At 41.6% G+C, this 11,713-nt stretch overlaps 1 protein-coding gene across 12 annotated transcripts in view; it reads right to left on the bottom strand.

Moving 5' to 3' along the window:
* Positions 1 to 2,912: 2,912 nt before the first annotated feature.
* ncor2 (nuclear receptor corepressor 2) overlaps positions 2,913 to 11,713 on the bottom strand; it is a 153,985-nt gene continuing 145,184 nt past the window's right edge. For all 12 annotated transcript variants that reach the window (XM_084054765.1, XM_084054776.1, XM_084054771.1 and 9 more), the window contains 6 exons: positions 9,417 to 9,551; positions 8,917 to 9,053; positions 8,146 to 8,199; positions 5,493 to 5,693; positions 4,759 to 4,938; positions 2,913 to 3,512 (listed from right to left, as the gene is read on the bottom strand). In XM_084054765.1, the coding sequence (XP_083910891.1) occupies positions 3,310 to 3,512; positions 4,759 to 4,938; positions 5,493 to 5,693; positions 8,146 to 8,199; positions 8,917 to 9,053; positions 9,417 to 9,551 (910 nt within the window). In that variant the 3' untranslated portion in view covers positions 2,913 to 3,309. The remainder of the gene's footprint in view (positions 3,513 to 4,758; positions 4,939 to 5,492; positions 5,694 to 8,145; positions 8,200 to 8,916; positions 9,054 to 9,416; positions 9,552 to 11,713) is intronic.

Here is an 11,713-nt window from a genome sequence, read left to right as displayed (position 1 = left end):
ATTATACAGTGGGTTATAATAATAAAAAAAAATCATTATGCACAATATGGTTTAACAAAGTATTGTTGTAATGTAATCACCAACCCCACCCACCCTCAGACAGTCCAGGAAATGTATCGGCTATCAATTTATTTATAGTTGTTTTTCAATAAAAAACATTGATTGCAAATGAAACTGTTACCAATAGAGAAACGACTAAAATCAAAACAAGCCATGAGAACAGAAATCAGGAAACAGTGTGATTGTTCAGTGACATTTCAGTTAGTTTAAAAACAACTCATTTAAGTTTCTTGTCAGTTGATTAGGGAACACGTCTGAATATGGCTTAGTCGCTTTTCTGTCACACTGTTCAATGACAATTTCATATATAGCAAATTGAGGGACCAGTAGAGAGATGGAACGTTTGAGTTACAAACACATTATCTAATCTACCTCTTTAGATTGGACCTAAAACATGGCTGATGATGAGCAGTCTGCCAAAATGACATTGTGGGCACTTCGTCGATGACAGCTAGGGTCAAGAGGGGGGAAGAGGAGGTAGTCTACGATGGTCACATTTATTTCTGACCCACAAGTCTCCACTGTGACATACAGAACTGTAGTTCGAGAGGTTAGGTTCTCTAAGCCCCTAAAACAGGACAATTCACTGCACCCCCCTCGATCTTCAAAGCACAGTCATGAAGAACAGATTGTGCCCCTGGTTTGCATACAATCACAAGCCAACAACATTCCCATACATTACAGAGAGGTGGCCTTTAAAATACTGCAGGTAAAACCGTACTGTACATCAGAACAGAAAATGTTAACATACAACTACCAACCTGGCTTTTTCTTCTCCTACAATGAAAACACAAGGGCGTGCACTCCATCATACGCCTTGTAGTGGAGATATTTTATATTGGTGCAGATGTTCACATGGGTTTCACAAAACCATGGAACCGAGTTGATTAAAAGTTAAGGGTGTGATAGATATTTTGGGGTGGGTGGGGGGGAGGGGGGCATATAAATTGTAAAAAGGACATTTTAACTAGCTCTTAAGTTCTCAAATTTCCGTGTGTATGGAATCCCTGGTGTACGGGAACAACAAAAAAGGACAAAAATAAAATTGTGCGTCACTTGGTAACTTCAGTACTGTATATGTAAAATAAATGGCACTTAACACTAGAAATACCTCATAACTGTACAAAATCTGCCTAGGCAAGCCCCAGCTGCTCTTCTAGACAACAAAAGGTCAGAGGTCAAACAGGTCACAACAGCTCCGAGACGGGAATTCGGCGGGCGGTCTAATGGCGACCCCACCATGGACCGAGGGTTCATAGAAAGATGGCTTTTTATTCACCTCTTTAAATGTAAGCAAACTCCCAACTCTGGATGTTTGGGTTGGGGGGAGGGGAGGGGGAGGTTGCCTCTGAAGCAGCTTTAAGGGTTGTTATCCTCCAGCTCAAAGCGGCCACGTCGCCCTTCGCCAACTGTGATTGTCGCTTGAGTGTGGGAGCAGTAAAAAGGATATACAGGTGGTGAGACTTGAAAAAAAAAGAAAATCCAAAGAGACAGGTGTTCAAAGAGGGTGCTCATCCCCACAGCAAGAGATCTCTATGCTCTTGCTCGAGTCCATTCATTTCCGCGAAACACAGATTTATAAAGAATGCCATTGTGAACAGATTTGACGACTAAGTGCTTAACATAAAAAAAAAAAAGAAAGAAAACGTTTTCAACAAACACAGACATGGTTAATATAAAAAAATAAAACCGTGAGAAAGGGTCACATGTCTCAGTGCCATCCACCTGACCCCCTTCCCCTCCTCTGTGTGGACGCCTCGGAGACAGCATGCCTTCGCCTTCCTCTGAGAACCCATCTCGACATACGATGACGTCAGCAATGAACAGCATGTATACCCTGTAAACCAATGACGTTGACCCTCCCCCACATGACCCCTCCCCTCCCTCCCCCTCATAAGATAGATCCATTGCAGATAAGAGACGACAACTGACACCATCGAAAAATTCACCATTAAAAATGTACTAAAAAGGTTTCTCAGCTCACTTGTTAAACACAGGACAGGATTGACTTTTTTTTTCTTTCTTTTTTTTTTTAAATCAAGGGAGAAAAGAAAAAGTCAGAAAGGAAGGAGGAAACCAAAACAAGAGAAACAACATGTGATTCCATCCATCGTTATGTAGTCTTGTAGTGGTAGAAGTGCACAGGCCATCTGTACCTGGAGTTCGCTGTACTCGACTGTGCTGTGCTGACCAAGCTTTGACCACCAGGTGCTTTGCATGTAACGGGCCAGCCCAGAGGTCCTCTTAACCACTTGAACCCTATACTTAGTTGACCGTATTCCCACGTGTCCAATACTTAGATGACCATTATTCTCACGGGCCCCTATGCTTAGTTGACCAGATTCCCAAGGGCTACACTAAATATCTTCGCCGAAAATAGCCGAGTAGATTTTGTTTTTTTTGTTTGATGCTAGGGTTCAAGTGGTTGAGTACAACAGAGGATATATGCAAGTCCTGTTGAGGGCTGTGAGGGTGAAGCTCTGTGGTCGGGGGCATTCATTGCTGGAGCTCAGGGGGAACGAGCGAGCGAGCCCAGACATGGGTGTCCACCGCTCGACCCTGAGAAAGCCACTGAGGAGACCAGATCACCACATACTGGTCACAGCGTCAACAGTCTCTTCTACAAACCGTCAAAAGAAAACTAGAGCAGTGAATCCCACGAGCTGTGGGTCAATTTGTCCGTATTCATAAGGCCAGTAAGAGGGGAACCAAAGAGTAAAGTAAAAAAAAAGAACAATACGCAAGAAAACAAAACAGAGTGATTTGTCCTTTAGAGTAGTCCTGGAGTGAGTGCATAACCACAGAAGCACAAACATACGCACACACCTCTTGTGTCTGCTCACACACACACACACACACACACACACACACACACACACACACACACATGCGTGTGCGCACACACACACACACACACACATATACACACATACACACACACACACACACACACACACACACACAACACACACACTGAGCAGCAGTGTTCCAGCACATCACTGTGCCTGGGTTCTCAGTTGTGTGACACGGGAGAGGGCCAGATGTTACGATCCTTCGCTCAATGAAAAGGAAAGGAAATGTATAGTGGAATGATGCGTGTACTGTATGAGTTGTGTTTGTGTGAGTGTGAGTGTGTGTGTGTGTGTGTGTGTGTGTGTGTGTGTGTGTGTGTGTGTGTGTGGGTCTGCAGCAGTGTGGATGCAATTGACAGTTTTAGAAGCTGCTGCTCCAACAGGTTGAGGTCTGCTGTCACTCGCTGTCAGACAACGTCTCGTACTGAGAGCAGAGCAGCGGTTTCTCCTCCTCCCAGGGGGGGCGACCCTGTCCCAGCCCGGTCCCTTGACCCTGGGTTGGCCCCTGGGCCCCGGCTTGGCCAGAGGAAGGGGACGGGGCAGACCCCATTCCACTGGGGAACCGCATAGTCAGCGGGTTACACGGGAAAGGGGTGGGGCCTACACAAAGAAAAAGAGTAAAACAAAAAAACACAATTTTACTTCCGGTGATACTGGTCAGTGCTACTTAAAGTGTGGATATTTAATGCCAAGCGACAAAGAATACAAATGCCATGAAGTTAACAATTCAATCGCAACCAACCATTCCTACTCATTTGGTTTATGAGTATCGTTCCTGTTTTACTACGTTTCTAATGTATTCTTTTACAAAACATATTGTTGCTGTTGGGCAGAAACCTTGCTTCTCCATATTTCGCATATATGTTTTCTTATATCTTCGTAAATGTACGCTCTACTTTATCACACAAGAGCGTTGTGCAAAAATAGCCGATAACAACGCATCGTGATGCAACGCATGCATTGTGAGCTTGAAGATCTCCTATTTCCGCTATTTTTTATATTATATTTGAAACTATTTTTGCCGAGTATTAACAAGAGCTTGTGACTAAATAACTACATTGGATCCATTGTAACAGGCCCCCCCCCATTTCCTGAAAAGTAACGGTTTAGGGACATACAAGGGTTCTGCCCTACAGCGATGATATCTGACCAGCACAATGGTAACTCCCACTTGTGGTATTCCATTGGTACGGGATTTTCCCAGAGTGGGAACAACCAGTGGTGTGTTCTAGGTTTTCTTCGGAGGGTTAGTACTATAATACTATAATTATTCCATCCTACATGCACGGCATGTGCACACGAGCGTATGTACGTGCGTGGTCGCCGAATGAAATAACCGCTCTAGTGTTAATGTGTGAATTACTTCAAAACTCTAACAGCCAGCGGTCATTATCACCTCAAGACAATAGTCACACATAAGCCTTCACCTCAGACGGCACATTATCACATGAAAAAGGCCCCCCTCCCGCGTATCAGATACGCTTTCTTTGACTATTTTTGGATGTCTACGCTTGCCTCGAAAATTTTGCCGCCCACAATACGTACTGTATGTAGTGTAACACGGTAGAACACACCACTGGGAACAACTTTAGACCAGTGGTTCTCAAACAAATGTTTTTTATTTATTTCAAGGACCCCATAACTCTGACAGTGTACCAATGTCAGTGTACAAATGGAACCAAATGGACAGGTTCCATTTGTACACTGTCAGAGTTACAGACCTGTAAGGGTCCATTCGGAGCCCCCAGAAGGAACGCTGAGGGACCCAACTTTGAGAAGCACTGCTCTAGACAATAAGACAGTTTACAGAAAGTGGTTGTGTGGACATTGTGAAAGGAAGGTTTACCTGTAGAAGAGGGCCGGTCCTCCCACACACGGTTGGTGAGTGGCGTACGTCTGTTGCAGTCTCCCTCTGAGTGAACGGATGACACAGATGACGGTCTCTCCCCACCCGATAAGCCGGGACCAGGGGACTTGGTCTTCCTCCCATTAGAGCGTCCACCACTCTTTGAGCTCTTCCCTCCACCTGGACACAGTGAGCAAAACCACTGCTTTACACGTCTTTACAGGCTTTACACACAATGTCGACCCATTAAGACCTGAGGCCGATTCTACAAATGCCTTCGAAACCAGTAGTTCTCAAACATTTTTGTAATTCAAAATTATAAAAAAAAAATCAAACACTTTGTATATCTGCTATTTTTGAATAGCCAACGCTAAGATCTAAAATTACACAGATGCTTTCCCGGTTTTAATTGGTCAGGACTGTTTTTAACCGTTAGATCCATCAACCGAATCCATTACTGTCAGAACATTATACATGTATAGTGGATAAAGAGACAAATGTCACACAGCATTAACAGCAATACTCATAAGGTAATACTGGTAATACTGCTGTTGATTAGTATCGCTTGCTAGTTTGAAATTTGATTAGTTACAGGGATCCAATAACGAAACTATTATACTATATAGTCTCCTGGAAAAATGGTTTCAGCAGACGGTACAAATATATAAAGACGACAGTGATAAATGTTTAATTTGACGCAAAACTACATGGAGAGTATTTAGGGGATGCCTGACCTTGCTGTGCGTACGACTCCTCTGCACGTCCGTCGACAACGGGCATAGCAGCAGGCACGGTGGCAGCCATGGCACTGGAGGGCGGGCGCTCTTCGGCCTGGTCGTCATACGTCCCCATCAGAGCTTTTCTTATGATGGCCTCCAGGCCGATGTTGTTCCCAGATGTCTCTGGAGCCGGATGGCTGCGGATGCTCACAGGTCCTGGAAAGGGGGGGGGGGGGGGGGGGGTAATAAGGGAAGGGGGAAAATGTGATTTCAATTCGAGGAACCAGTGTTTCATCAAATCAGACAGAGCGAGGGAGAGATGAACATTATGACAACATCACAGGACGAAGCAGCATCAAAGAGCGTACGCAACAGTGACAGAGAAAGGGAGAGAGACCTGAACATAAAGTCAAAAGATTTAAAAGTGAGAGATGACTGGTGACAGTCAAAGGGGGAAGGCGAGTAAAGGACCTTACACACCGGTCAACACACACTCACACAACACAACTCATACAGTACACGCATCATTCCACTATACATTTCCTTTCCTCATTCATACAGGTGGATATTCTATTCGTGCTGAAAATGTTTACCTTGTTTCGATCGCTTTATTGCTGCATAATATTTGCGTTCTGTGTGGATGTACTCATGACATAAACAGAAGTTTAATGTGAATTGATAACACAAAATAAAAGTTCCCGGTGTGTTTATTTGATTGGTTATTTAGCAGAGGGACAATGCACAATATATTTATTGCATCAGAAATAGCAACAAGACAATTTACATCTGCAGTCCCTGAGAGGACGTCTAGGACCCTTAAAGGGGAATTTTGGACCACGGTTTTCTTACCTAAACATGTTCTTTTTAATTTTATTTATTGTATTGTATTGTATTGGTTGTGGTTTTTGTTGCATTTGTTGTCTATTTGTATGTCTGCTTCTTGTGTTTAACATTCTCCTTTTGTTTATATTCTACTTTTTGTGTATAACTTAAAAATGAATAAACAAAAAAACAAAAATGAGTCTTCCAGTTTAGTAGACCTTGTATTGTGAATTTGTACTTCCATGTACTGTTGTTCTCATGTCTTACTAAATAAAGTACATCAAACCTTTTCTATGATGTTATGATATCTTAGGATGAATGGTACAGTAGAAAAATGTCATAAGTCCATCCCGGGTCCGCCACAGCTTAAAACGTGCGCCAATAGGCCTTGCGCTAGATCGCGTATTTTAATAGCTTTTTTTTAATTCATTTTTTTAGTGTTCTGTCACTATGAACGTCAGATCTCACATCTACAGTACCATTCATCCTAAGATATCATAACATCAAAGAAAAGGTAAGAAAACCGTGGTCCAAAAAAAAAGTGAGAGGATTGTAGAGTGTTGTAGCCAGGCTCTGCTCTGAATAAGAACCAGTCAGCACAACCACAGTGAGAGAACAGCCATTGGGCTGTTTAGTGCTGACACAGCGTTCAGTTTATCAGTGGACATTATGTAGGGTAGGAGTCTCCAGAGGCGGAGAGTGGGGGAAAAGCCAGTCTAAACACCCAGGATGTGCTGCTCACTCCATTGAGTATTGTCTATTTTTACATCTGGCAAATACAAGCCCAGTTCTACCTGACACTCAGGACTTGTTGTCCTCCCACATATATTCTGTGAAAGAGGTTTGGGGGGGGCGGGGGTGGACATTGTTATGGTTAACCCATTCAGACCCGAGGCCAATTCTAAAAATGTCTTCTAAAAACAGTTTTCTGAAAATACCGCTATATCAGTGGTTCTCAAACCTTTTCATGTCAAGGACCCTCAAAATTATATATATTTGGCCGCCGATCGCCATCTCAAAATATTTAGTTCCATATTTAGTTAAAGGTAGGGTAAGTGATTTTCTTTGGTTAAAATAAGTGTTAAATAGCTCTATATTCTGATAGTACTCATTGTTATAGAGTGTTTGTTCAGTAAAAGGAGTCTCCTTGTCTCTCCAGCTCTTTATAAAACAGAAAATGCATTTTCGTTTCAGTTTCAGTTTCATTTCCAATTTTATCCAATCAGGATAGAGAACTCAATCAGCATACAGATTAAACAAGTGAAATTGGAAGTGATGACACTAAGAAATGAGCAGGCAAAATTGGAACTGGAACACTATAAAAATGAAGCTTAAAAATGGGTACTTTCTCCTGATTGGCTGAGATTTTGACACCTACCGGAAAATGTATTTTCTGTTTATTAAAGAGCTGGAGAGACAGGGAGACTCCTGTTACTGAACAAACACACTATAGCAATGATTACTATCACAATATAGTGCTTTAACCTTTTAACAAAATACATTTTGTTTTAACCAAAAAATATCACTTACCCTACCTTTAAAGAAATATGTATAATCAAAAATGTGCAAAAATCGTCACGATTTTTCAGAAATACAAGCTCATGCCGCGGCACGAAGTGACGTGCTGTGAGCTTGTATATCTGCTACTTTTGAATAGCCAACGTATAAAACACGGTTAAAGTGGTTACACAGATCTTTCCTGGTTTTAATGGGTTAAACTGAAGCCTCTTTTTTTGACTTAGTGTTCATGCAGAAAACAGTCACGTTTTATGGAGCGTCACGAAAGGCCTTATTCTTCATCTAGCCTGTGACTCGGTTGATAGATGATAAAATGGCTGCAGCTTACCTGCGGTGGTAGATGCCGGCATATTGAAGATCTCTGTTCCAGGCTGACCTGCATCTGAAAGTGTGAAGATGATTTTATGTCAGAGCCCATTCCCTTTGTTAAATCACACATGAGGTTATTTTACTGATGTTCTAAAGGTGTGAGGGATGGTGGACATGTCAGCGCAAGTTTCTGCAAACACCTTCATGAATGTGATTACTTCAGCACACAATGACCAGTTATAGTGACTTATAATTACACTATAATGCGTTATAACAGTGATTGTAATGCATTACAAGGTTAATATAACGTATTATCACAACTATGATTAATTAATTCATCATTCATTATAATACACTATGATCCTTGCCAAAAGAAAGCCTGTGAGTGTCCATCAATTATGAAGTGTTATAATACTTGACTGTATAAGTCATTATAGAATGCTTTAAGTGTTATGATTATTGTTATAAAGCACTATGAGTATTTATGAGTTCTTATAACTAATTATACTGTTTTATAAGCAGATTATAGTGCATTCTAAGTATGCTTATAATGCATTATAGACATGAGATGCATAGCAAGTAAATCTGTTATTTTTGAAAATAACTGAAAATGTTTGAACGCTTTCACCAATAATAACATGCTCCAAATAGGCACACCAGGTTGGAAGTATCGTCTGCATATGCTGATACCGATGTTGTAAAAAGCATCTCAAATAATATCCGATGCATCAGCCTGGCCAATATATCGGCCAGACTGATATATCAAGGGGGCTCTAGAGGTCAGACTTACTGAAGTCACCCTCACTTCCCACTACGGTCATCTTCTTAATCATCTCCTGCTTCTTGGACTTGACGATGGCCGAGGTGCTCTCCGTCAACTTGCTGAAGAATGCTGGTGGCTGGGAGGTATTGGGCGGCGAGCGGGAGCTGGATAAAGTAGAACACCAGGTCAGGATAGAAGGTCATACTGTACACAGCTGCTAATCTCATTCTAAATTATGCAGATGCCCAGCTTTGTTCATAATATTTTCCAACTACTGAGCAGGGTTTGACCAGTTGAGAAGATACATTTGCAAACACCATTATGGTATCTAAAATGAATTTATACAGCACCTGTCTAGTTTTCTAACCATTCAAAGTGTACAGTATTACCAATGTATGCCTCAAGAACACTTCATGTCAGGAGGAGACGGGATTGAACCAAGAAGATCTACATTCTAAGCCACTGCCATCCTTATTAGAATGACCAACTAATAGCAAAACTGGGTCCTTATAGCTACATTTGCTCACCCTTGCTCTCCCTGTTCATTCGGGTAGGACGCGCCTCCTTGGATCTCTGGTTCAGAGATCGCGCCAGCTGGTGACACTGGCTCAATAGCGTCATTAGATATACTGACAGGAGACGACTTGGGCTGGGGCGGAGACCTGTGGAAAACAGAACACATAAAAAGAGATTTAGTAGAGGTATACCGTAGATGCAATGGAACTTTAGCCTGAGCCAAATTATGCAGCCGTTCAAAAACATAAGATATGGCTCCACCCTGTGGTTAAGTGCTGTATGTCAGTTAGTACCCGGAAGAGTCACTGCTGTGGGATTTCCCCTGTCATTTTCAGTGTGCTGCATGAATGAACACATCGATTTTGAGAGTTTATATTTTTTATACGAGGTCGAGCTGACTCAAACACACAGCCGATTAGAGCAATGAGTAGCAGTGCACATTCAAGTGACCGCAAGTACCTCAAGTGCTCAAGCTAGAAAGATACATTCTCTGGTCTCATGCCAAGTACATTCTTCTCAAGGATCCGAGTGCGTTCTTTGCATCCATGGACAAATATAGTCAAAAAGTTAATGTCAGTTTTTTTCCTAACCACCTTTCCTTTATATTGAGGGAAAACATCATGAGGTCAAGAAAAGATGTGGAGGAGGATTCCTTGAGGACTTAGAAAAGATAACCGTGGTGCTAAGAGAATCCGACTGCATTTACACTAGGCTATGTAATTATTATGTGACGGCGGATGTGACTGATGTGGGTCTGCCATGGTGAAAGTACAATGTTCTGAAAATGGACTACAAAAATAACATTTATTTCTATGTTCAGATGACAGGCATTTACAGCCATGTATACATTAAATGTTCTTGTTTGTCTATCATCTTACCTACCTAACAGGTCAGCCTGACTTTTGGGGCTAAGGAACTGGCAGGAAAAGGGGACATTCTCCTTAATCTGTTGTAATCATTGTGTGATGTGTTGTAACACTTGAAAATGTGTTTCCAGGAATAGGATATGCTTCATAGGTCAAAGCACATAATATTTACTTGTTGTGAAGTGATTGGATGCTATATAAGAAAGGGAGCTGATGAGGAGTCCTCAGCTCACCCAGCGAAGGTCCATGGACGGTTTGCTTTGCATGGCTAATCTCTTCAGTAAACAACCATTAATTCAACTCTTTTAGTCTGTCATCTTTGAGGATTCCTCAATACAAGCATGAGCAGACAGACAAACAGACAGACAGACAGACAGACAGACAGACAGACAGACCCACATACGCACACAGAACCTAATGGAAACGTTGATACTTGATACTTGCTCTGTATATTCATTCTGTATCATATCACAAATAAGTTATATAAATGTGGCCAACCTGCCCAAAAATCTCACTTCATACCAGGAATTGAAAGAAAATATGATTCTCACACCCGGAGGTGCTGGTCATTGTGAATAAAGTCCTAACATCACATCCATAGGAAAGGAGAGCCTGTCAGTTATGTTAAATTATGGAATAAAGATATCATATATCAGTGTGCGGTTATCATTTCCTTTTGATTTGGATCATGAGGTTTATTCTTCATGAGCTACACGATTCTTTTAAATAGTTTTTTAAACCCGTTTAAATCTCCTTTCCTTTTGTGAAGGATGGTCCAGTGTACCCTATGCTAAGGAGATAAGAAAGGAAGCGATGAAGCATCGGTCCCTAGCATTTAGATAATTTGGCTCTTACAGTGGCTGCTGCCTACGCACTTCCGGGTCATTCACTCACTTAGTTACCTTCATAAATTCATTTTAGACGCTAAAGGCCTATTCAGATGCACCCTTGAGATATTGAGAAACGGCCACAATCTAGTGTCTTTATTCACCAACTTGCAACAATGAGCGTCAACTCTCATGGGAATTAATGATGCTTATATTCACACGCATTAGTTGCAAAAAGATACGTTCCGTTCACCATTCAACAAAAACATGAGCATGATCAATGAATGCACTTTTAGTGCCAGGGGCAAAGCCAGAGCGTCCTGAAAAAATATATGACTTAGTATTATTCCTGCATCCCCAGAACTCATGTCCACAGAACACGTGAGTATTCCTACAGCATAGTGTTGATTTTGACAGCAAATTTTGATTCAGTTTTAGTCATAGTCTTTTGAATCAAATTCCATTTTGTTTTAGTCATATTTTAGTCATCTGAAATGTTTTACTGTTAGTCTAGTTTTAGTTGACTAAATATCATCAGATTATAGTCGACTAAATCTACAGTTGATTAAAACTAAAATGTATTTTGTCGGGTCTTGATGGCGTCGTAATGGCTGA

Source organism: Gymnoscopelus microlampas, assembly GCF_963454915.1.
Source record: "Gymnoscopelus microlampas genome assembly, chromosome: 4".
In the NCBI taxonomy this organism is placed as follows: Eukaryota; Metazoa; Chordata; class Actinopteri; order Myctophiformes; family Myctophidae; genus Gymnoscopelus; species Gymnoscopelus microlampas.
This window is presented reverse-complemented; position numbering and strand designations above follow the sequence as displayed.